The following is a 26,060-nucleotide window of genomic DNA, read 5'->3' on the forward strand; positions in this document are numbered from 1 at the left end:
GCCAAATTCTGACCCTACAATCCGAATGTCGCAGCAGAAATCGAGACTCATCAGACCAGGCAACGTTTTTCCAATCTTCTATTGTCCAATTTCGATGTGCTTGTGCAAATTGTAGCCTCAGTTTCCTGTTCTTAGCTGACAGGAGTGGCACCCAGCGTGGTCTTCTGCTGCTGTAGCCCATCTGCCTCAAAGTTCGACGTACTGTGCGTTCAGAGATGCTCTTCTGCCTCCCTTGGTTGTAACAGGTGGTTATTTGAGTCACTGTTGCCTTTCTATCAGCTGGAACCAGTCTGGCCATTCTCCTCTGACCTCTGGCATCAACAAGGCATTTCCGCCCACAGACCCGCCACTCACTGGATATTTTTTCTTTTTCGGACCATTCTCTGTAAACCCTAGAGATGGTTGTGCGTGAAAATCCCAGTAGATCAGCAGTTTCTGAAATACTCAGACCAGCCCTTCTGGCACCAACAACCATGCCACGTTCAAAGTCACTCAAATCACCTTTCTTCCCCATACTGATGCTCGGTTTGAACTGCAGGAGATTGTCTTAAACCATGTCTACATGCCTAAATGCACTGAGTTGCCGCCATGTGATTGTCTGATTAGAAATTAAGTGTTAACGAGCAGTTAGACAGGTGTACCTAATAAAGTGGCCGGTGAGTGTATATTTTAAAAGTTTTTTTTTGCCATATCAACAGACTCATTCTTGTTGTGGAAATAGGTAAAACAAGTACAATTGTGCCTTATGCATTTTCTTCAAGTAAAAATATTAGTGCTTTTAAAGTCATTTCAATCACTCAAAATATTTCTTTATTAAGGCTTGTTTTTCACACTTGCCACGTAAGCTGGCATTTTCTTATCTTCTTCACATCTGTATAACTCTAACCATATCATTGGGTCAAACGTTGATGATCGATTGATCCAATGTCAAAATACAAAGATTGAATTTTTGATACTCTGCCGACACGAATCCTCCTTTAACATATTTAACTGGATAGTCACATTTTTGTCCCGTTTCTCCAGCTACCGTATCCTGAACCCACAAGCCATCCCAGATGATAAGTTTGTGGACAGCAGGAAAGGTGCAGAGAAGTTGCTGGCTTCCCTGGATATCGACCATAATCAATATCGATTTGGACACACAAAGGTAAATTACATCATCTCTTTGGATGTTGTCATAGGTTTGATGGAACAGCTACCCCGCATTCTGGCAGGATAGTTTAACTAGAACACCAAAAAAAGTAATCAACATAGACATCCCTTTGCACAAAACATGGAACAGGGGCGAGAAACAGTGAAACAGTCACAATCTTCTACATCGGCAGATGTACATTTGCATTTACCCTCATTTGAGGATGGCCCACCAGGGTTGATCAAGTCCGCGCTGTGTCCAGTAGCCAACTATGTGTTCATTTATGGATGGATAGATGGATAACTTCCTGGCAGTGTACCAGGAGATTTATGAATATTTGTCACTCAATTTCTGGGTAATTAAGCAAACTGAATTAAATCACGCATGGTCTTTGTTATTTCTATATGAAATACAGGTAGTCCCCAGGTTACGACGTACCTGACTTATTTCGACTTTACGACGCCGAAGTCTTGTCCACCATTCTGTCTCCAGTTGTTTTTTTGTTTGTTTTTTGTTTTAGTCATGTAAACAGTAGGGTTGGGCATCGTTTGAAATGGAACGATTCTGGTTCTGATTCAGATTCTATGTATCGATTCCGGTTCCGAACAATTCCCGATTCCGATTCTTTTACTAGGCAGGGTAAAAAAAAATAATGCAGGGTCGAAAAAATTGCATAGTTTATTTCAAAGTCTTTAACTTCTCGAAGATTTTTTTAATTAAATGAACTACTCACAGGGCTAATTATAACTTGTAGATAAATATCAGTCTTTAAACTCGAGCAATTTTTTTTCCCGCTCGGCAGTCAGAGCATCGAAACAAGGAATCGAAATTTTAAAATTCGAACGATTCCGGGGGCATCGGAGTGTTAGAACTGGTTCCCCTCGATGCCCAACCCTACTAAACAGTACCTACTTGTTTCTTGCCATCCCTCTCCCCCAGCGGCGTCGCCGCCGTCCAGCAGGTCCTTATGGCGTCAGGTCCCACCCACTGTCATCTTCCGTTTTCATGTGTCCGCCCGAGAAGCACCCTTTTTGGCTTTGGAGGGTCATGACTACCACCCCAACCTCCGGTTCTCCACTGATTGAAAACAAAGCGCCTTTGTTGGACTGGGCTCAAGCAGCCACCCGCCGTCATCTCTGGTTCTCATGTGTCCGCCGGACAAGCGCCGTTATAGGCTTGGGGGAGTCATGACGCCCGCCCCGACCTCCGGTTCTTCCCTGGCCGCCGACAATGTGCCTTATCTGGACTGGGCTCTAGCAGGCACCCGCTGTCATTTTTGGTACTCGTGTGTCCCCCCGAGAAGCGCCCTTTTTGGCTTGGGGGAGTCATGACACCCGCCCCAACCTCCAGTTCTTCCCCGGCCTCCAACAATGCGCCTTTTTCGGACTTGTCACTTGCTTGTTTTTAGCTGCTGCTGCTTCTCTCCCTGCGCCGACTCCATCTTGCGAGTCCCGATCCGGTATTTGAGTTCGGACGGTGGACTTGCATTAAGAGAGGCGACCTGAGCGGCCATGATATCCCCCCCCTCTCTCGCTTCCCTACTCTTTCCACAACGCCCTTTTCTCTCAGCAAAGCGACTCACTCGCAAGTAAAGCCTGAATATATATACAGTGCTGCTCGAAAGTTTGTGAACCCCACAGCGATGGTCAGATTTTTTGTAAAAAAAACTAAAATAACCTTATTAAATGTTAAGTTATACCCAAATCCACAATACTGACATTCCAAATAATGGACTGAAACAAAAGAAATAGTTATATTGTCATTCTTTATTTAACAAAAGTGGTTGATTTAAGAAAAACTCAGATATCATGTGTGCAAAAGTATGTGAACCCCTTCAGTTAATAGGATATTGCGCCTCCTTTTGCAGAGATTACCTCAACCAAACGGTTTCTGTAGTGACTAATCAGCCTCTCACATCTACTTTGGGGGATTTTTGCCCATTCTTCCTTGCAGAACGCAGTCAGTTGAGAGAGGTTTGATGGGCGTCTGGCATGAACTGCTCGCTTCAGGTCCCGCCACAGTATTTCAATGGGATTTAGGTCAGGACTTTGACTGGGCCAGTCCAGAACATGAATCTTCTTCTTTTTCAGCCATTCCTTGGTTGTATTGCTGGAATGCTTTGGATCATTATCATGTTGCATGATCCACCTTCTGCCAAGCTTTAACTTCAAAACAGATGGCGTCAGGTTATGTTCTAGGATTTGACAATATTCCTCAGAATTCATGATTCCCTGGACTATGTGGAGTTGTCCAGGTCCTGAGGATGAAAAGCAAGCCCAGATCTTGACATTCCCACCTCCATGCTTCACTGTTGGGAGAAGGTTCTTTTGGTGGTATGCAGTGTTGACTTTTCGCCAGACATGGCGGTTTTGGTTGTGACCAAACAGTTCAATTTTGCACCTACATCAGTTGATGAAAACTCTTTTTAATTTAGTCTCGACAACACAACTGTTAAAAAAACAAAAAAAAAACTACTGAATTGATTGATTAGGAAATCAGGTTGAAATAATAGAAAATTCCAAAATGTTGAGGGGGTTCACAAACTTTTGAGCAGCACTGTATATATATATTTTTTAAAAGCGGAATAGCCATTCAATATAACGGCATTTAACACAACGCACCTCACAGTATCTTATTTTTTACTTGGTCTTATCAATATGACTATAATACACGTTTTTGGACAGTTATTTTGTATTTAGAGGTACTTAAAGGGTTAATTCAGATTTACACGGAAATTCGGATTACATCATCAGCCTAGGATCGAACTCGTGCATAACCCGTGGACTACCTGTAACTAGCGATGTATCAATCAATCTGGATCAATAAATTGATTATGTGAACATCGAATCCAATCGACGGAAAAGAAAACCATCTGTCAACATCGTGATCTATTTAGATGTGCTGTATATGTATTTTTTCTTTAAAAGAATGTCTCTCATTCAAATGTCCGAAATGCTTCAGTAACAAAATTTTCAAAAAGGTCAAAATTGCTTTGATTTTTGTGGCTTTAAGGGAAATGTAACTGACATATTAAATCTATTGTAGGCCTTTGAATCGAAATTGATTCATAGCAGACTGTTACATCAGCAAATAACTTGTTCTTAAAAGAATGAATACCGTATGGTATGGTCATGAAATTTATGATTTACCATCTTAGGTTATGTCACTGAGTTACTTTTATGGACTCTAGGTATTCTTCAAGGCTGGCCTGCTGGGTCATCTGGAGGAAATGAGAGATATGCGTTTGGCCAAAGTTCTGACACTGCTGCAAGCAGTCAGTCGAGGCATGCTTATGAGGCTGCACCGGAGGCTTATGAATCAAAGGAGGTAAAGTGAAACAAAGCATCAGCGGGTGCATTCAGTGATTGTCAAACAGGTTCAATTGCAACGTGATCATCTCCATAGAATTGTGTTCACTCCCTTGCAGAACTATGAGCGGCATGCAAGGGCAGTGTTGACAGCGTGTGTGAGGCGTGTGCTTCCCCTTTTATAGTTTCCAGGCGTGCGTGGCCCTTCTGTTAATAACAACCTCAACTCTGGCGCGCACGTAAACGCGCGCTCTCAGATCTGCGGCCATTCTCTCCATCAGTTCTCTTAAAGCGAACAATGCTGACGGTGCCCTCAGAGCCACATGGCGACATGTGTCAAGTGGCAGCTGCTGGGGGCCTCCCTAAAAATACAACTCACGGCCCCCTTCTTGGACACTCGATGGCCCCTGGCCCCTTTTGTCCGTGGCGCCTGTGCTTCCAAGCGAGCGCATTGGTGGGATGCGTGGCGACTGACAGAGGATTAAAGACTGTTGCTGGACGGAACGTTTAAGTTGCTAAAAAAACACAGACGCTCACCTTTGAGGGGCACTTGGCACGGAGTTATGTTTAAAATGCAATCAAGTTCCCCGCCCTCATTCAGGCACCCAGGGGAGGGTGCGCACCCACTAAAATTCACCCTCTAAACACTGACAGCGAGTCCTTGAGCGCTGGGTTGTGGCTCCATATTTAGGGCTGTGAGAAGCCATCCTAGAGAGACTAAATCAATCCGCTAACCCAGTTGGGTCAGTCATGAAACATCAAAAGCAGCGTTCGGCGTATCAGTTCACACCGTCACATCCCGCCGCGTGTGATTAGAGGAACTAAGCGGCAAGGGCAAGTCACTAAATAAAGAAATACGCAACTCTAGAATTACACACACGAATCCTCTTACTTTCACCAGTCAATGGAAGTCATACGCTAGGGTGACCATATTTTGATTTCCAAAAAAGAGGACACTCAGCCCGGCCTCAAGATACTTGAATTTTACTCGAAGTTCACTCAAAGATGCCTATATCACTTTAATATATTTAAAGTGTGCCCCCTCACTCTGGAAGGAAAAATGCAGTTTGAAAAAAAAAAAAAAATAATAATAATATTTAGGGTTGTTCCGATCATGTTTTTTTGCTCCCGATCCGATCCAGATCATTTTAGTTTGAGTATCTGCCGATCCCGATATTTCCCGATCCGATTGCTTTTTTTTTGCTCCCGATTCAATTCCAATCATTCCCGATAATTTTTCCCGATTATATACATTTTGGCAATGCATTAAGAAAAAAAAGAATAAAACTCGGACGAATATATACATTCAACATACAGTACATAAGTACTGGATTTTTTGATTATGACAACATTTCCTCAAGATGGCATTTACATTATTAGCATTCTTTCTGTGAGAGGGACCCACGGATAGAAAGACTTGTGACTTTGTATATTGTGACTAAATATTGCCATTTAGTGTATTTGTTGAGCTTTCAGTAAATGATACTGTAGCCATGCCCAAATGCATGATGGGAAGTGGAACCATGACTGTGCGTAGTGCTACCAATTGATATATCTTCTCTGCGTTGGGAAATAACTTAAGGTGTTAAGAAAAAGATCATTTGCTACCTTGCTTCCCCACATTTCTTCCAATGACATATCTAATCGTAGGGAGAGGGGATGGAGGGAGGAAGGCTTTAGCCAATTAATTAAAGGCTCCAAAGGCTGCCAAAATTCACTCTACTTATTTAACGCTGCCTTTATCTCTCTATATAGGTAAAACGGCACCATTACAGATTGAGCGTGACAATGCGTGAGTGGGTCGTGCAACGCATGCATTAATTGCGTTAAATTAACGTGATACATTTTTTTAAAAAATTAATTACCGCCGCAGTTTTTAGTTTTGGCTTAAGGTAGGGTTATCAAATGTATCCCGAAAATGGCGGTAATTAATTTTTTTTTAAAATGTATCACATTAAAATATTTAACGCAATTAATGCATGCACTGCACGACCCACTCACGCATTGTCGCGCTCAATCTGTAATGGCGCCGTTTTACCTATATAGAGAGATAAAAGGCAGCGTAAAATGAGTAGAGTGAATTTTGGCAGCCTTTGGAGCCTTTTTTTAATAGGCTAAAGCCTTACAATCCCTCTCCCTACGATTAGAAATATTATGGGAAGCAGTGTGGGGAAGCAAAGTAGCAATTGATGATTTTCTTAACACCTTATGTTATTTCCCAACGCAGAGAAGATATATCAATTGGTAGCACTACGCACAGTCATGGTCCCACTTCCCATCATGCATTTGGGCATGGCTACAGTATCATTTACTGAAAGCTCAACAAATACACTAGATGGCAATATTTAGTCACAATATACAAAGTCACAAGTCTTTCTATCCGTGTTCCCTCTCACAGAAAGAATGTTAATACTGTAAATGCCATCTTGAGGATTTTTTGTCAAAATAAACAAATACAATACTTATGTACTGTATTTTTTGCACCTTGCATTATATCCCATCGCACAGAAGATATATGAATTGGTAGCACTACACACAGTCGTGGTTTCACTTGTCATGGTTCCACTTCCCATCATGCATGGCCTTCAGTATCATTTACTGAAAGCTCAACAAATACACTAGATGGCAATATTTAGTCACAATATACAAAGTCACAAGTCTTTCTGTCCGTGGATCCCTCTCACAGAAAGAATGTTAATAATGTAAATGCCATCTTGAGGATTTATTGTCATAATAAACAAATACAGGACTTATGTACTGTATGTTGAATGTATATATTCGTCCGAGTTTTATTCATTTTTTTCTTAATGCATTGCCAAAATGTATATGATCGGAAATAATTGGAATTCAATCGGATGCAAAAAAAGCAATCGGATCGGGAAATATCGGGATCGGCAGATACTCAAACTAAAACGATCGGGATCGGATCGGGAGCAAAAAAACATGATCGGAACAACCCTACTAAAAAGTGTTATTGAGGGCTATAATCACTGTGCTTTTTTTCATTGTAAATAGTCACTTGCCCTATAATGAGTTAACTAGCAAAATGCAAATTTTACTTTTCTTTGCTTCCAATTTTAATGATGCAAGAAATGTGTCATGCTCCAAAGTACTGTCTTATTCCTTCTGGGTCTTGACGTGTAAAACAGCAGATTTTCTAGTGTTCGACCGTGTGTCAATGAATTGTATTGGTTTCCATTATTATATAGGAAAAAGAATCATCGTTCATGGCTCAGTACTTTGAAAACAAAACAAAATTAGTTTGTCATTTTCAACTCGCCCAAGGAGAATAAAAGACGGGTCAGAGAGGAGAGAACTTACCGGTCACCGAGTGGTGCCCCAATACCCTAGATGAGAAAAGGGATAACAAAACTCGATTGAGATTATACCGATTCAAACATACTGGATGTTGGAACTATTGATCTTGAAACAGAACTGTTTGAAATAATTCAATCCAATTCTATTGACATTTTCTGATGATAGGGAGGCTCTGATGATTATCCAGTGGAACATCCGAGCCTTCAACACTGTGAAGCACTGGCCTTGGATGAAGCTCTTCTTCAAGATTAAGCCCCTCCTGAAGAGTGCAGCCACAGAGAAGGAGCTGGCCACTCTCAAGGTGGAGATGGTCCAGCTCAAGGAGGCCTTGGACAAATCCGATGTCAAGCGTAAAGAGCTGGAGGAGCGGCAGGTCAGCCTGATCCAAGAGAAGAATGACCTCTCTCTGCAGCTGCAGGCAGTACGTGTTTATTCCCAACCTCTTCACACATTCCGCTTTTAGAATGGGAATGTCATGGAGCTGACTTTGATTTTCCCTCTTCTGTCGAACAAATAGGAGCAAGACAATCTTGCAGATGCCGAGGAACGCTGCGACCTGCTCATCAAAACAAAGATCCAGTTGGAAGCCAAAGTGAAAGAACTTCTAGAAAGGGTAGAGGATGAGGAGGAGATGAGCGCCGATTTGCTGGCAAAGAAGCGCAAGCTGGAAGACGAGTGTACCGAGCTGAAGAAAGACATCGACGACCTGGAGCTGACCTTAGCTAAAGTGGAGAAGGAGAAACATGCCCTTGAGAATAAGGTCACCAGTTTGACTAGCTGCTGACAAGCCAGATTAAAAAAAAAAAAAACAGTCCTTGTATTTTCTTGTGGTTTACATTCATTTTCTGTTACAGGTTAAGAACATGGTTGAGGAAATGGCTGTTTTGGATGAAACCATATTGAAGCTAACCAAAGAGAAAAAAGCTCTCCAAGAGGCCCACCAACAGACTCTGGATGACCTTCAAGCAGAAGAGGACAAGGTCAACAGTCTGACCAAAGCTAAAAGCAAGTTGGAGCAACAAGTAGATGATGTAAGTTGCGTGCAACAAGCTCACATACCGTACATATATTACATATAGACTTCTAGTTGTGTTGTCAAGGTTGAAGGGCCCATATTTGTCATTTCATTGTTACGCAATGTACAGTACATGAATCATTAAAGTCTGTGTCGAAGACCCGGTGCAAAATAGACATATTGTCGTCAACGTGACCAAGACACAAGAAAGTACATTGTTTTTCCAAACAGAATCACTCTGATAAAGACTGAGATCAGTTCACAGGTGTTCAAACTAATGTAACTATTCATGCTACAGTGTTGTTTTTGGCAGCTGTTATAATTTTCATCTTAGTCTTAGTCATATTTTAGTTATTTCAAAATGTGTTTGTCTTCGTCTAGTTTAAGTCAACGAAAACTCAAATTTCTAGTTTTAGTCGACGATTCTCAAAATGTTTTCGTCTATAAACTTCAAAAGTTTTAGACCATGAATAAATAAAAGGTTTCCAACAATTTGGAATGAACATTGACAGATTAGCACATAGTTGTAGAGTCTACAAGGACAACATCTTCATAATGATAATACACACTCAGCAGGAAAACAGCACATTATTTGCAATTAATTAAACTAGTGCTGCAACGATTAATCGATTTACTCGAGTATTCTATTAGAAAAAAATATTCAAATTAAATTTTGTTGCTTCAAGTATTCGTTTAATTAAAGTGGCGTTGTAATGGTTTATTTTGAAAGTGTTTGCATTTAGTTTTATTGATTAGGGTGGATACACTGCCCTCTGGTCTGCCTCTTTTCACATGGTTGAATCCAACCACTCCCTGTTAAGACCAATGTAAGCAAAGCTTTTGTTTAAGCTAATGTTTTTTAATGCATACATAATTTGGTTTATAGGTATATTTAGCCGTTTTTTTGTGGGAATATGTGTCTGAACCATTTGTTAAGAGCGTTGTAAAAAAAAAAAAAAAAAAAAAAAAAAAAAAAAAACGTAAGCATTTTATAGCATTTAAGCTAGTGGACTTTTTCTTTGTAAGTTAGCCAATTGTTCTTTTGCTGTACATAGACCCTCTTTTATTTATTTTTGTTAAATTATACCGTTCTGTCCTTATCCGATTACTCGATTATTCGAACTAACTAGTCCATCGATGAATCAACTACTAAAATATTCGATAGCTGCAGCCCTAAATTAAACTCACCTGAATGCCATGAACTGTATGTAAAAAGTTTTCCAAGAGTTTAAGAAGACACTCAACGAGTCACCACGCTAAATGCTAATGCTAACGCGAACGCTATGCTAATGCTGCTAGTTAGTTTTGTGTGTGATGATCACTGTTATGTTCTTCCTCAATCTAAGTACATTGAAGGCCGAGGCTTGAGTGGAACAACACCTCTTTATTCAGTGTGCTTCTCATCACACGTGCACACGACTCATCACAGAGGTTCCTTTTTACCGTAATACCACACCCACAGGGAGCGCATCCCACACCCACAGGGAGTGCACAACTATAGCAACAGCAGTGTGACATTCAGTAAATATGTTACAATCACTCAGCACAGACCTTTAAAGGCTAAAGCAACTAGGCATAGCCAAGATAAGAAAACTTTTACATGGTAATGTGCACTTTGAGACTTGTTTTTTAAATGTAAAGTGCGTTATAAATAAAATGTATCATCATCATCAAAACTTACCAAGCAGCACCTGGCACGTTTAACAAAAGGAACCTGGAATGGGCACAGCTTAAGCCTGTGTATGGGGCGGTGGGGTCGGGGGGAGGCGCAGCGCGTCACATGAGGGACACGACTAAACACTGCTAAAATGCGTGCTAACTACACAGACGATAAGAAAATTTCACACAATGCGAACTTATGACGGAAACTATGGCAAATTTTCGTCTCATTTCGTCTCAACTGGCATCCATTTCGTTATGTTTTAGTCTCAGAAGACATGTATTTAGCTTTTTATCATGATGTCATCTTCATGAAAAAAATGTTCGTTGCCGAATCATTTTCGTTATCTTCATCGTTGACGAAAACTACAGTGATATTATACCCTAACTTGGTATGGTTACTATTTCTTATGTCAATTAGCTTGAAGGCTCCCTGGAACAAGAGAAGAAATTGCGTCTGGATCTGGAACGGACCAGACGGAAGCTGGAAGGAGATCTTAAACTTACATTGGAATCTGTAATGGATCTTGAGAATGACAAACAGCAGATGGAAGAAAGGCTCAAAAAGTAAGCCTGATTTAAATCTTCATGAAATGTTTTATCATATTTAACAATGATGTCATTGTCCTCCAGAAAAGATTTTGAGATGGGTGAGATGGGCTCAAAACTAGAAGACGAGCAGTTGTTGGTCAGCCAACTCCAGAAGAAAATCAAAGAGTTATTGGTTAGCATCGGCCTCACTTGGACCTGCAGAACCATTTTGTGAAGTAAAAAGAAAAATGTTAATTCCATCTGTTACAGGCTCGAACAGAGGAGTTGGAGGAAGAGCTGGAGGCCGACAGAGCTTGTAGGGCCAAAGTAGAAAAGCAGCGTGGAGATGTGGCTCGTGAGCTGGAAGAGCTCACCGAGCGCCTGGAGGAGGCTGGGGGCGCCACGTCAGTCCAGGTGGAAATCAATAAAAAGAGAGAAGCTGATTTCCTTAAGCTGCGACGGGACCTCGATGAAGCCATGCTGTCCCACGAGGCAACGACAGCCGCCTTGAGGAAGAAGCAAGCGGACACAGTCGCTGAGCTGACCGAGCAGATCGACAGCTTGCAAAGAGTCAAGCAGAAGCTGGAGAAAGAAAGGAGTGAGGCCAAAATGGAGGCCGATGACCTGGCCTCCACCGTGGAGCAACTTTCCAAGGGCAAGGTAGGTAGATTTACAGCATGCTGAGTATACAATTTAGGAGGATAATGATCTTCTCTGGCCTGCAGTTGACTGCAGAGAAGACGTGTCGTCTCTATGAAGATCAACTGAATGAGGCTAAAGCCAAAGCGGAGGAGCTCCAGAGGCAGCTCAATGAAAGTACTAACCACAAGGCCCGTGCTCAGGCTGAGAGTGGTAAGGAACATCGTCAAGGAGCTTCGTCTCAAACATTAGAATAGGTCATGTGTTTCAGTTGTTCAATTAAGTCAGTAAATCAGTGCTGTGGTCATGAGCAGGACCAAGAACTAAGACTTCCCACCTAACAAATTTACCATGCTCCACACAGCCGAGCTAGGCAGGAAGCTGGAAGAACGTGAATCCACAGTCTCCCAGCTCCAGCGTACCAAGACCTCCTTTGGCCAAAATATCGAGGATCTCAAGAAGCAGCTGGAGGAAGAGGTCAAGGTCAGTTCCTGATCACCGTCTTGTTTGTGTACTGCCTGCGCAACACATCAGCGCTCCTCCGTGACTCTTTTCAAACATCACGGCTGCTTTCTCCAGGCAAAGAATGCCTTGGCGCATGCCCTTCAGGCATCTCGCCACGACTGTGACCTCCTAAGAGAGCAGTATGACGAGGACCAGGAGGCTAAGGCTGAAATGCAGAGAGCGTTGTCCAAGGCCAATGCTGAGGTGGCGCAGTGGAGGACCAAGTATGAAACTGATGCCATCCAGAGGACTGAAGAACTGGAGGAAGCAAAGTATGTGGCAAACTGGGAACTTGGGAAAGTTTTAGTATGGACAACACCAAAGCATGTGTGTCATATGTACTGGCTGTCAGGAAGAAGCTGGTGACACGTCTGCAGGAGGCTGAGGAGACGATGGAAGCCTCCAATGCCAAGTGCTCCTCTCTGGAAAAGACCAAGCATCGACTCCAAACAGAGATTGAAGATCTCATTATCGACTTGGAACGTTCCAACGCTGCAGCTGCAGCCCTAGACAAGAAGCAACGTAATTTTGACAAGGTAGGAACTGAACACTGATATTTAATTTAAGCCTTACTTTGTGCTCTGCTTTGTCTGAAATTCCACCTAATTTATTGACCAGGTGCTGGCTGAGTGGAAGCAGAAATATGAAGAGTGCCAGACTGAGCTGGAAAATTCTCAGAAAGAGTCCCGTAGCCTGAGCACGGAGCTCTTCAAACTGAAAAACTCCTACGAGGAGACGTTGGATCATCTCGAGACCATCAAGCGAGAGAACAAGAATCTGCAGGGTAAGCGAGCCAAGTGGTAGTGAAGTTTAGGTCATTTGTAAATTAACAGTTGATATTTTGTTTTTCTCTCTTAATCAGAGGAGATCGCTGACCTGTCTGATCAAATCAGCCAGGGAGGGAAGACTATACAGGAGCTGGAGAAGGCCAAGAAGACTCTAGACCTGGAGAAAAGTGAGATTCAAGCAGCACTGGAAGAAGCGGAGGTAGACATGTGGCAGCTTTGGTAACTACTATTAACAAAAACATGTGACCTACAGTGAAGTATATGTGTTCTTGCGTTGCAGGGTGCACTTGAGCACGAAGAAAGCAAAACCTTAAGGATTCAACTAGAGCTTAACCAGCTCAAGGCTGACGTTGACAAGAAGTTGGCAGAAAAGGAAGAAGAACTTGACAACCTTCGGTAAGTTCTACTACATCGTCTCGTTCTTGAATATCCAGCACTCTATGGGCACTCAGTTGAACGTTAACATGATCTGTTGAGGTGATTGGCCAACCCTTCATGCCTGTAGCTTGGAAATATTTTCAACTTGTGTTTTTGCCCTTCATCGTCTTCCATTTTCTTTCAGCCGTAACCACCAGAGAGCATTGGAGTCCATGCAGGCCACCTTAGATGCTGAGGCCAGGTCTCGCAGTGAGGCAGTACGGCTGAGGAAAAAGATGGAGGGAGACCTGAATGAGATGGAGGTGCAGCTGAACCACGCCAACAGGCAGGCCGCAGAATCCCAGAAACTCTTGAGAACACTGCAGGTTCAGCTTAAGGTAATAACTGAAACTTATCACCCAGTGTTATTTGTTATTCATGTTTTGTATTTAGTATGAAATTAGAAGGTAATGGCATCCATTCATTCTAAAACCCACATTGCATCAGTTTAGCCATCAGATTGACTGTCAAAAGTTACCTAAGCTTCATATGAATTTCGCTTCCAATAGAAAAAAGGTTATGTCAGAAACCATACAGTCCACCATCAGTTGACAAGACCGCTCCCACAGACATTGCACCATGCCTTCCCGTAGGGGGCAGACCCAGGCAGAACGTTGACTTGGCTTTCACTGTGATAAACTCAAACACACGCTGTGTTCTAACGCCGGATTTAGGTGGAAATATTACAAAGGTTTTACTGCATACAAGCAGGCAGGAGTGTCTCAAGAGTGATTTGGTTAAGGATACAAGGAAATTAATTAGTAGCACCATGCATGCACTTTGAAACATTGTGAAAAAAAATTTAATTGATAAAATTAGTGTACCTTTGGTTTGAAATATATACGTAAACTGAAGGATAACTGCCCGTTTTTTGTTGTTAACCAAGAATGTAGACTGTTTTACATTCTTATCTATACAAATTCCACGATTTAAGAATTTATTTACAAGAATTTTCTACTTAAAAAGCTCCTTGTTTCGTGACGGCCGCCATGATGGATAACACAATAGCTTAACTATTGCTTGAAATATTGGAGTAAAATGAACGATAACTGCCCGTTTTTTGCTATTAACCAAAAATCTAGACCGTTTTACGTTCATATCTCTAGAAATTCCGTGACTTAAGCATTTATTTACAGGAATTTTCAACTTAAAAAGCTGTTTTGTGACGGCCGCCATGTTGGATTACACAATAATGTAACTTTTGCCTGAAATATTTAAGTTAAATTGAATGATTACGGCCCATTTTTTGCTTTTAACCAAGAATCTAGACTGTTTTACGTTCCTATCCATAGAAATTCTGCAATTTAAGCATTTATTGACAAGAATTTTCAACTTAAAAAGCTCTTTGTTTTGACGGCCGCCATGTTGGATTTCGTATCCCTACACAATAGCAGAATTCAACCTAGTGGTTGAAGATAGAGAAATGCAAATTTTGCTTTTGTTGAATAAAATTAAGCTGATTCTGCATGCTTTCTTCAAGTATTAAGTGATTTAATAGCTGTTGAAAAAAATTAAGTTGCTATTTTGGGCAAAAACTACTAAGACATGTTAAATATTGTTATTGAGACAGAAAATATAGGTGATTATCGCCGCATTTGGTGATTTTTGTGCATCTAGAGTAAAAATTGAAAATTTTATAGCCATATTAAGTTTTGTTATTCTGGTATTTAAAAAATAATCAGGATTTTATTATGGAACAACTTTGAATTTATGGATGTCGCTGCTCATGGAGACTCTTATATGCCTAAGGGAGGCGCCTGTTTTGGTATTAGGTCGCTAGTGGCTTTGGTTTTGAAAATATTAGAATTTTAAGTTTTTGAAAACAGGCCCCCAACGGATAGTCGGCCCCGTCAATGGATAGTAAAGTGTATGCATAGACAATATAGAGACTTGTTTGGACCAATTCAAGATAAACAATGCTACTACTACTATGAATGTCTTGTAATGAACACAGGCCCTGTGCGGAGAGTGGTTAATGTGAAAATATGAAGGGACTGAGTAAGCTGGTATGGCTTCAACTAAAAGACTTTGAAATCTAGTTAGGACTTGACTATTGCCTTGGTGACTTGAAACTTGGTCAAAACTGGAAATTTACAACTTGCACCAACCACACAGGATGTCCAAATGGAGCTTGATGAAACGGTCCACAAAAACGAGGAGCTTAGGGAGCAGGTGGCCATGACTGAGCGGCGTAACAACCTACTGGCCGCCGAGGTGGAGGAGCTCAGGGTTCTACTGGAGCAGAACGACCGGGCTCGCAAACTGGCTGAAAATGAACTGCTTGAAGCCAGCGAGAGAGTCAATTTGCTGCACTCGCAGGTAAGAGTATACACTTAACCCTTACAAACTATTTGGGTCAAATTTGCTCTGATTTAACATCCGCACTAAACATTTGATTGTGATGTTCATTGGTAAAACATTCTCTTAATGATGGCGTATTTCCTCTAGAACACAGGGCTGATCAATCAAAAGAAAAAATTGGAGGGTGACCTCTCTATGCTGCAAGGGGAGGTAGATGAAGCTGTGCAGGAGAGCCGCAATGCAGAAGAAAAGGCCAAGAAGGCGATTACTGACGTAAGCCAAGAACTGTGATAAAGTGTACGAAAAGTCAGATGTTGAGTTCTGTCAACGGTGCTTGTGTGTATTTTGTAGGCAGCCATGATGGCAGAAGAGCTGAAGAAGGAGCAAGACACCAGCGCCCACTTGGAGAGGATGAAGAAGAACATGGATCAGACCATCAAAGACTTGCAGATGCGCCTGGACGAGGCTGAGCAGATCGCACTCAAGGGCGGCAAGAAGCAGGTCCAGAAGCTAGAGGCTAGGGTGAGTGCTTGTGCTCCGATGTGTAGTACCTAAACCAGGGGTCCCCAACGACCAGGCCGTGGAACGGTACCGGTCCGTGGCGCATTTGGTACCGGGCCACGCAGAAATAATAAATAATTTATTAACGACTACATTCTGGCCGATTGACTTTGGCCTGTGCCGCTTAACACACCAATATCCCTGTCTACTCTAGATATACAACTACAGGATAAGAGGTCGTCATAGAAATGCATTGATTGGTCTGTTGGCAGTACATCTTGTTTGTATATCTATGTGCGCTTGGCCTCGATAATAACGTATGACGTAGGTCCTCGCCCATCACATTGGTTCCCGGAAATAATTAGCCCCACACTAGAATGACTGAAAAACGGACGTCTTTGGACAGATTTTTTTTACGGGGAAAAGGGAACCTGACGAGCCAGAAGATGAGCCTACAACCTCGAAGGAAAAAAAATTCTACTGTATGCTACTTCCCAATCACTAAAGACCCACGAACTGCGAAGGAGTGGATTCGTGACCCGTATGTGAATAAACCGAGTGATTCGAGCATGTCTGTGCAACAGGAATATCAGCTTGTAGAGATCGCAAATGACGGCGACCTTAAACGTACATTTGAGACAACAACTCTACCGAGGTTCTGGATTAAAGTCATTTCAGATTATCCTGACATTGCTAGGAGAACACTGAAAACTGTGCTACAATTTCCAACATCGTATCTTTGTGACGCGGGCTTCTCTCACTCTCCCATCTCAGGAGATTCAGCCACTGATTCAGCGGTTGAGTTGAATTTTCCCAGCACTTAACACGACGGGGCTAAAAACAAATGTTATTTCATATTTGCTGTATTTTTCTGCCGCACTTTGCCAGTGTTCTGACAAATTTGGCATGCGCGTAATGTTAAAAATGACTGCGAATGCAGCGATTCCAAACTACACACTACAAACTTTCTGTAAAGAAAGGGTTTGCCATGTTAGCTGTACACCACAACCGCACGCAGCTCTGTCACTTAACGACTTCACCGTGTTGTTAAGCATTAATTTACGCCATTTTCGTGTTGCACATGTATGTTTATGATGTAAATAGTTTTTTGGCACTGTTGGACTAACATTTAGTGTCCAACTGAATATAAAAGAGGGCTTTTTTCACCGCCACAAAAGCTTTAGGAGCAAAATTTTATAAGGGTGCAAAATTTGACAACACCTGTCCATGGAAAAAAAGACCCAAATTACACCGGTCCGTGGTGCAAAAAAGGTTGGGGACCCCTGACCTAAACTACCTAAATCTATTGTTTAATTCCATGTCACCTTCTACCTCTCACCAATTCCATTCCTTTGTTAACAGGTAAAAGAACTTGAGAGTGAACTGGAGTTGGAGCAAAAGCGACACCAAGAGCAACAGAAGACAGTACGCAAATACGAGAGAAGAGTCAAAGAGCTAAGCTATCAGGTAGACTTCAATGTTGTTGGCACAAACAAAACATCAGTACGTTAACATTTTCAATGTTTTTCTGTTTTTTGGCGAAGGCGGAGGAAGACAAGAAGAGTCTTGCCCGCTTGCAGGACCTCATTGATAAATTGCAACTGAAAGTGAAGAGTTACAAGAGACTGGCTGAGGAAGCGGTGCGTATATGCCAATTCTAAATTCCACATAGCCTAGATTCAGACCCTCCATCTTAGAATTGTGAAGCAAATGTGGTAATTTTCTTCTGTTTCGCTGTGTTCAGGAGGAGCAGGCCAACACCAACTTGTCCAAGTACAGGAAGCTACAGCATGAACTGGATGATGCAGAAGAGAGGGCCGACATGGCTGAAACACAAGTCAACAAGTTACGTGTCCGCACACGTGACCAAGGTGGCAAGGTTTGTAAATTAATACAGTTTCTATGAGTAACTTCAGACCAAGTAACACATGGTAGAGAATTAATCTTGACAGGAATGTGCGGTAAACTCTCGACTTTTCTGTTTCAGCTCCCTGAGTGATGATGAGGGCTGCATGGAGAATTTACATGGCTAAGCAGCTGCAACAGCTTCTATAAACCATGTACTAGCAACCAAATAAAGACTTTTAAAAATGTATTTAAATGTCAGAGTGAATATATTTACATACAGTATAAGAACCCCAGAATGAATTTATTCTTGTTTTTACTGGGCAAACACTTTAAGGTTGGAAAAGCTCAAAACCAACATTAACATTGACAGTTGTATTACCCAACTCAGACGAAACTGTTCATTAAAATTGCATTTGCTTTATGTACCAATAATCACTATCAGCGATATCGACATGGAGCTTTTTTTCAATGAGTCTGATACACACTAGAGCTGAAACGATTACTCGAATAACTCGAGTTTAAATTGATTGAGGAATTTTATTCGCCTTGAGGAATCGGTTCATTTTGCCAGCTCTAAGCATCACGTTTTGCCCGGGCTACTTTTAATGTGGCACAACGCGCTGACATACCGGAAGAAAACAGCGGCGGCAGATATAGTTGATTTCAAACATGCGTGCATATAGAGATCACAACGAATATGCTGAAGAAAACCAAGAGAAATGCACCAAGAAGAACACTTTCATGTATTCACTGTAAAGTTACGCCGTCAAGACAGACTCGATTTATGACCTCCGCCGTAGCCTGACGTGTACCTCCACAAAATCCTGACTAGGGACAAATGGACTCTGATTGGTCCGGTCAGTCTGTTGTTTCTGGTTCGGCGCGAAATCACCTTCATTTTCAAACATTGTTGTGCTGCACACAAAAACTGACCAAGTGGACGAGAGTATTATCAAAGAGGTCAGCAAGTACGACAACCTCTACAATGTCTCGTCAAGACATTATAAAGATTGCCAAAAAGCAAATCGTGGAAAGAGATTGCTGAAAATACGGGGCTGGAGATCAGCGAATGCATAAAAAAATGGAAGAACCTCCGAGACATGTATGTGTGTGTTCGGAAGCGAATGGCCACACGAAGCAGTGACCCTGCCTGCCAGCACTGCCAGCTTTTTATCACTTATGCACGTTATCATTTTTTTTGTGTACATACAGTATGTTTGCTGTGTGTCTGCGACTTATTTACGTTTTACACTTATGGTATATGAAGAATAAAGGACAGGTTTGGTGTCAAAAAAGTTGTTTTGATGTTTAATTTTCAACAACAGACAGTTCACACACTTGATACACATCATCACTGATTGAGAGTGCCTCGGTGCTTTTATGATAACGTGTTTAACATCAAGCCTTCCAAGGCAGTATGGGAAAATCCATAGCCGCCAGAAATCTGCTATGGCTTCCAACTAGCTGGTTGTCGGACACAGCAAAGAAATTAGACAAAACGCTGGACAAGGCAACTTGCTGGCTTCCACACGATGCTAGATTTTGTAATGTCACTGTCAGTCGGTCTTCTGTGTGGCCTGCGCCTCAACATTTGTATGATCAACAATTGCTGTTCAATGTTGAAGAGCTGAAGATCCACATTCAAGGGTTCCATTTCTGTTGCCACTGTTGACTAACCGGAAGAAAACTCAAGGAATTTGACAAGAGTCCCCCCAAAACCGCACAAACACAACACAACACCCCTCTAGTGGCTTGGCGGTGAATTACAGAACGTGTTCTCGTGCCGCAGAACTATCGAATGCTCATTGACGCCGTAGGGTCTACATTATTGCTACGCTGTCACCGCAACGCAGAAGCATAACTCAGGCTTAAGACAGCACATATAGTAACACTACTCGTGGCCCTGCCGACGCTTCCGCACCGACGGCTGGACCCCGATGACCGCCCCCGAAACCCAGGCCGGGTGCCACCACGTGACCCGCCTGCCTTGCCCCCATTGCACCGAAGGAGTTTACTCCGAGCGCAGAAGATCGATACTCGGGACAAGGCAAAATTAAGTTAACATAGCACTAATAAGTAAGATTAACTTTACTGTACCTTGCAAACGTAACGTTAGCCCTGCGGTGGGCTAGGTTTCTATTGATTATGACTATCGTCTAGGGGTGGGATCCTTACAGTACCTCACCGTGCGATATGTGATACAAAGCTCACAATAACGATGATCTCTCGATATGGTGATACAACGAAAAATCAGGAAATCATTCTAGGATATTTTACAAAACTAATAAACAGAAAAACATCTTTATCCATATAGTGTAAGTTTATCACTAGTAGACGTCCAATCCATTTGAACTGGGAGAGTGGAAGTGAATGAACCCCTCCCACTCCAAACTGGCTCCTCCCACTTCTATGTCTGTCAGTGGCAGCCAATGCCAGGCAATGAGGCAATTCTGGACCATTTCAGGGCACTACCTGTTGATTTTGGGGCATTGTATGTGTCACTTCCCGTTGATATTGGGTCACAGAACAGGAAGTGACCCGGGAATAAATAGGCATTTACTCAAATTAAATAGGAAGTGACCTGTAAGTACCGTAAAACGAACAGAAAGCAAGTTATCCGGCAAGTTATGTCATTAACTCCATTTATTTCCAGCTTGGATCTTGATCTCTATTTAAAAGTGAGATAATTTGTCGGATAACACTAACATCTGTTATAAGCATTCATTAATGCTCATGACAGTGTCATGTCATAATTATGATTGTCTAATGAGAGTCTTATAAAAGTGTTTCCAAATACTATAACTAGCAATTAATGAAACAACTGAAACAATAACTGAATAATTAGCACAGAACATGAATTTTGATTGTTATTTACATCTGTAGTGCTGCAGTGCATGCTAGGAGGCATGTTGGACGACAACAGTCTTGACAGCAGGTGGCAGCAGCGGTACTGTCTCTCCTAAGGGAGCAGTGATGGCCAAATGAAGCTTTGCAGTGTTCATTTGGTCTTATGACAGTCGTATGATGCTGCTGTCAAATAAAGTATTACCGCTGTTCCGCCAAAATCTCCTACATCGGCTAAACATCCTACATTAGTCGAATTTGACACCCAAAGCACTACCATGTGCTCTAAACTTGTTTTGTTTAGATACATACAGGCAGAACGTACTAACAAATGCCTTAAGAAAATACTTAAATGTAGTTATGTCAAACAAGGGCGGTTTAAATACGCAACGGGACTAATGCGGTCAACTGCTTCAAAGCAACACAAAAAACAACACAATGGTTAAAAGTATGAGAGGGTAATACATGCAAAAAGTATTTTTGAGGCAATGAAAAGGTCCTAAAAAACTAAATAAAAACGAAAATAATGAGTACCATACTGTCCCGAATATAAGACGGCCCTGATAAGACGACCCCCTCTTTTTCAAGACTCAACTTTGAAAAAAAGACTTTTTGAACACCAATTTTTATACAGAAAATAATTACAGTACATCTGAAACAAATAATTATAACAATATATTTGAGAGAAAAAGCATGTTATTTTGCCTCATTCAAATCTTAATATCTGAACTTTTAAATATGTAAACTAAAGTGCAATCACATTCGTAAGTGAATGGCTTCTGGTTTTTGAAATGTAAATAAATATAATTGTGATAAAACAAAAATGCAATAACTGCATTAACCATCAAAGTGAGGTCTAACTAACTGTAGTCTTGAAACAAATCTGAATAAGGAAAAACATTGCAATAAAATTATGGAAACTGGTTAAACTTGAGAGTAGCTGAGATCTGTCATGACAGAACTTCGCTTCAATGATATCTGGCGCCATCTAGCGTCGTGAATGGGTATAATGTCTAGACCGCGAATATAAGACGACCCCCTCTTTTTCAATTTTATTTCAAAAAAAAAAAAAAACGTTATATTGGGGCCAATAGGGCACTCGCCGCGTCTAACCAATGTGCGCATGCGTGCGGATGCTTAAGCAAGCGCGCTGAGCATTGCGTAGCACGTTTTGCCACGTAGTTAGGAATGGCCGAACACCGGTTAATATCTTTTGGTGTAAAGATCACATAATACAGTAAAGAGCGCTGCGGCTTATAGTCCAGTGCAGCTTGTCTATGAATGCCCTTTTCTTGCCATTTTGATGCGTGTGGCCAATATACAGGTGCGCCTTCTATTGCGAAAATTACGGTATGTTTTATCCGATCACCTGATTAATCGATTAAATTTTCAGTAGAAAACTTCGATTCGAAAAATTCGATAGCTGCAACTCTAATACACACAACACCTGATTCATCAAAGGTCTGAATGTGCAAGTTTTTTAAGGAGTAATAGTGCATGTTCCTTCATAAATTTGAATCAATCAACGAAATCCTTAGTGTCATCTAGAACAAGGTGCAAACATTCACATAGCTCAGCACAAGTTGCTTAATGAGATGAGAAGTTCAAAATCAGCCCAGCACCGTTAATTTTCATATTGAACAGAACCACACCCAACATTCCTGTTTTCAAATCAGCTGTGTGGCTGATGTACTACCAAAACAAATTATGGGAATAAACAGTGAACTCAAATGATTAGTTATCAAGGTTTGAAACATGGCAAACATCACTTACTGTTATGGTTTCAAAGGGAGAGCCAAGTAAATACATACATGCTAAGCATTCTCAACAGGAAAACAGATTTTGACTATATGAAAGGGCTGTTGTTAGTACATCCTAAGGCATCAGAGGACAACTGTCGAAACCCCATTTTACATTCACACTAGTGTTCTGATTTATTAAACGCTGCGAGGAAAATTATCCGCACTTGCTCTTTGCTGCTCATTCAGACCATGGCACCGCTTCTCTACCCCAAAACGTCCAAATGGAACCATGTAAAAAGAGTCATCACACCAACAGATTTTCATTTCACTTCGTGGTCAACGAGAAACCCAACAGACAACCTGTTGGTTTAAACAAGAAGAAAATAAAGGCTATGTGGACTCTAGTGCCTGCATAGTTTATTCTCTTCCCAAAGCATCTCTCACAACAACCATACAAATTCTGTTACAAAAAGAAAATGTTTAATCAACAAAAAGGTTATGATACACAATAAAAACAAATGGATCTGTGCAGCATTTTATTCTACAGTTAATCCGGAGCTAAAAGCCATTGTTTTTAACAAGACAAAAAAATATCCCTAGGAGAAGCTTAGGAAGCTTCGACAGAACGGAGGATTTTAAACAAAGAGCCCCGCGAAAAATAAATGTGCTGGTCTGGCAAGAAAGCACCAATCAACAGTCATCACCTATGAACGGAGACAAGGAAAGTGAGAGGAAATTAAGATGTTGTCCGCTGAGAAGATGTTCCGTTCCCCCTTGAGGCCATGGAGTTGTACTGAAGGACAGAGCTTGTGTGGGCGTGAACGCAGCCTTTAGATGCACATCTGGTTGGCTGTGTAAAGTCTTTCATTTAATAGCATTTTGTAAAGATTATATAAAAAGGCTATTTTGTTCCAACTAAAGCAAACAATCAACACAGGAGTAATTTCCAAAGGTCCATACATTGTCATAGCGTCGGCTCGATACGGGGTGGGGCCTCTTTCTTTGTAGCGGAAAGATAGCAGCCGGGGTCGGGCTTAGGCTGATGTTGAGCAGACAGGTGAGCCAGCGGGCGCCTCGATGGCTCAGCTCAAGGGAGTCCACAGTAACGTCGGGCGCCCGCGTTACCCGCGACCCCCGGAACCCTCTCCAAAGCGCAGCGCATTGTGCACTCGTTGGCAGTCAATCGTCCAACAGATCTCTGTCCAGATCCATAAAGGGCTCGTCGATGTAGCTGGCTATGGCACACAGAGAAGTCCTGTCTGAGCCCAGTAAGACCGACACTGTCTCCTTCCAGAAGCTGAAGGGGATACATGAGCTCTGAAGAGACAAAATGCCAGTAGAGAAATGTAGAACACTAACAGCAATGCAAGAGGTACATAAGCTTACAGTGGTACGAAAAAGTATCAAAACCTTTTGGAATTTCTAACATTTCTGCATAAAATCCTCAAATGTGATCTGATCTTTGTCAAAATCACACAGATTAAAAGACAGTGTCTGCTTTAACTAAAACCACCCAAACATTTTTAGGTTTTCATATTTTAATGAGGATAGCATGCAAACAATGACAGAAGGGGGAAAAATAAGCCAGTGAACCCTCTGCCTAAGGAGACAAAGAGCAATTGAAACCAATTTTTACCAAACATTTTAAGTCTGGTGTGTGCCCAATCACTGATGAGTGGTTTAAAGCTGCCCTGCCCACTATGAAAAACACACATGGTATGAATTGTCTTGATGAAAAGCCTTGTATGATGTGTATCATGGCTCTGTCAAAAGAGCTGTCTGAAGACCTGCGATTAAGGATTGTTGATTTGTATAAAGCTGGGAAAGGATACAAAACCATCTCTCAAAGTCTGGATGTTTATCAATTGACAGTCAGAGAAGTCGTCTACAAATGGAGAGTTTGGCACTGTTGCTTCTCTCCCAAAGAGTGGCCGTCCACCAACGATGACGCCAAGAGTTCGGTGCAGAATACTCAGAGAAGTAAAAAAGAACCCTAGAGTGTCTGCTAAAGACTTACAGAAATCACTAGCACAGTCTAATATCTCTCTGCACACATCAACTATATGTAAAACAATGGCCAAGAATGGTGTTCATGTGAGGACTCCAAAGAGAAAGCCACTGCTATCTAAAAAAAACAAAAAAAAAACAACAACTTTGTTGCTCATTTAATGTTCGCAAAAATGCACTTGAACACTCCACAGTAGTTTTGGCAAGATATTTTGTAGATCGATGAAACTTTCAAATGTTTGGGCGTAACAAACAACGTCATGTGTGGAGGAAAAATGGAACAGCTCATCAACATCAACACCTCATCCCCACTGTGAAGCATGGTGGAGGGAGCATCATGATTTGGGGCCGTTTTGCTTCCTCAGGGCCTGAACAACTTGCAATCATTAATGGAAGCATGAATTCAAAAGTTTATCAGGAAAACCTGAGGCCGTCTGTCAGACAGTTGAAGCTTAAAAGAGGATGGATGCTGCAACAAGAAATTATCCAAAACGCAGAAGTAAATCAACTTCAGAATGGTTTCAGAAGAACAAAATACACGTTCTGGAGTGGCCAAGTCAAAATGCAGACTTGAACCCCATTGAGATGCTGTGGCATAACCGAAAGACAGCAATTTATGCCAGACATCCCAGGAATCTGACTGAAATACGGCAGTTTTGGAGAGAAGAATGGGCCAAGATTAGTCCTGATCAATGTGCAAGACAGAAATGCAGCTGCAAGAAGCGTCTGGTTGATGTCCACAAAATATTAAATGTGATGTTCACTTACTTATTTCACCCCCTTCTGTCGTCGTTTGCATACGATCCTCATTAAAATATGAAAACCTATAAATGGTGGTTTTAGTTAAAGCAGACACTTTTTTTTCCATCTGTGTGATTTTGACAAAGATCAGATCACATTTGATAGTGATTTTAAGGAGAAATGTGAGAAATTCCAAAAGGTTCAGATACTTTGTTATACCACTGTAGAGGCAAGTTAGCACTTCTCATTTTTAATACGCTGAAACCATACTGTCAAACAATCTGCTTAACGGCAAAGATTTGGGGGGCAAAAAATATTTAGAAATAATTAGTTATACTGTAGTGCTACTAACAATATACTATGGGGAAGTACTGAGTGAATAGTTGCGAATTCAGAATTGCCACACAAGTGACGTGTTAAAATAACAATATAAAAAAATTATATTACCGCAGGAAAAAAAAAAAGTTATTCCTAATTGACTTAACTTCTGGTCAATCTTCTCTATGTTCTTCTTAGTACATCTTGATGAGGCTTGTTGTCCTTTTCAAGTAAGCAGCCTCAAAAAGCCTTGAGAGAAATTGTCTAACACTCAAAGTTCAAGTTTGGCTTTAGAAGTTCGATTGTGCTTTACGTTACTATAAAATCTAGTCACGTCAGAATAACTTCATAGATATAGAATATACTAGGGATTAGTGCTGTGACCAGAATAACAATACCACAGCAAAAACTAAGTAAAAGGCAATGTAATTGCTGACAGCTAAACAT

At 41.5% G+C, this 26,060-nt stretch overlaps 2 protein-coding genes across 3 annotated transcripts in view; one reads left to right on the forward strand and one right to left on the reverse strand.

Annotated features, from left to right (window-relative positions):
- Window positions 1–18,434, forward strand: part of myh7ba (myosin, heavy chain 7B, cardiac muscle, beta a) — a 36,012-nt gene extending 17,578 nt beyond the window's left edge. For both annotated transcript variants that reach the window (XM_057847285.1, XM_057847284.1), the window contains 23 exons: window positions 1,024–1,147; window positions 4,323–4,459; window positions 7,924–8,179; window positions 8,276–8,518; window positions 8,613–8,789; window positions 10,854–10,999; window positions 11,066–11,156; window positions 11,234–11,623; window positions 11,689–11,815; window positions 11,967–12,085; window positions 12,182–12,378; window positions 12,459–12,642; window positions 12,725–12,890; window positions 12,969–13,093; window positions 13,175–13,290; window positions 13,457–13,649; window positions 15,427–15,630; window positions 15,760–15,885; window positions 15,964–16,134; window positions 17,476–17,580; window positions 17,658–17,753; window positions 17,858–17,992; window positions 18,101–18,434. In XM_057847285.1, the coding sequence (XP_057703268.1) occupies window positions 1,024–1,147; window positions 4,323–4,459; window positions 7,924–8,179; window positions 8,276–8,518; window positions 8,613–8,789; window positions 10,854–10,999; window positions 11,066–11,156; window positions 11,234–11,623; window positions 11,689–11,815; window positions 11,967–12,085; window positions 12,182–12,378; window positions 12,459–12,642; window positions 12,725–12,890; window positions 12,969–13,093; window positions 13,175–13,290; window positions 13,457–13,649; window positions 15,427–15,630; window positions 15,760–15,885; window positions 15,964–16,134; window positions 17,476–17,580; window positions 17,658–17,753; window positions 17,858–17,992; window positions 18,101–18,112 (3,640 nt within the window). In that variant the 3' untranslated portion in view covers window positions 18,113–18,434. The remainder of the gene's footprint in view (window positions 1–1,023; window positions 1,148–4,322; window positions 4,460–7,923; window positions 8,180–8,275; window positions 8,519–8,612; window positions 8,790–10,853; window positions 11,000–11,065; window positions 11,157–11,233; window positions 11,624–11,688; window positions 11,816–11,966; window positions 12,086–12,181; window positions 12,379–12,458; window positions 12,643–12,724; window positions 12,891–12,968; window positions 13,094–13,174; window positions 13,291–13,456; window positions 13,650–15,426; window positions 15,631–15,759; window positions 15,886–15,963; window positions 16,135–17,475; window positions 17,581–17,657; window positions 17,754–17,857; window positions 17,993–18,100) is intronic.
- A 4,513-nt stretch (window positions 18,435–22,947) lies between these two features.
- Window positions 22,948–26,060, reverse strand: part of trpc4apa (transient receptor potential cation channel, subfamily C, member 4 associated protein a) — a 40,093-nt gene continuing 36,980 nt past the window's right edge. Inside the window, exon 18 of the mRNA XM_057847286.1 lies at window positions 22,948–23,864. Coding sequence (XP_057703269.1) covers window positions 23,727–23,864 — 138 coding nt within the window. The 3' untranslated portion in view covers window positions 22,948–23,726. The remainder of the gene's footprint in view (window positions 23,865–26,060) is intronic.

The sequence above is a fragment of the Corythoichthys intestinalis genome, chromosome 9 (genome assembly GCF_030265065.1).
Source record: "Corythoichthys intestinalis isolate RoL2023-P3 chromosome 9, ASM3026506v1, whole genome shotgun sequence".
NCBI lineage: Eukaryota > Metazoa > Chordata > Actinopteri > Syngnathiformes > Syngnathidae > Corythoichthys > Corythoichthys intestinalis.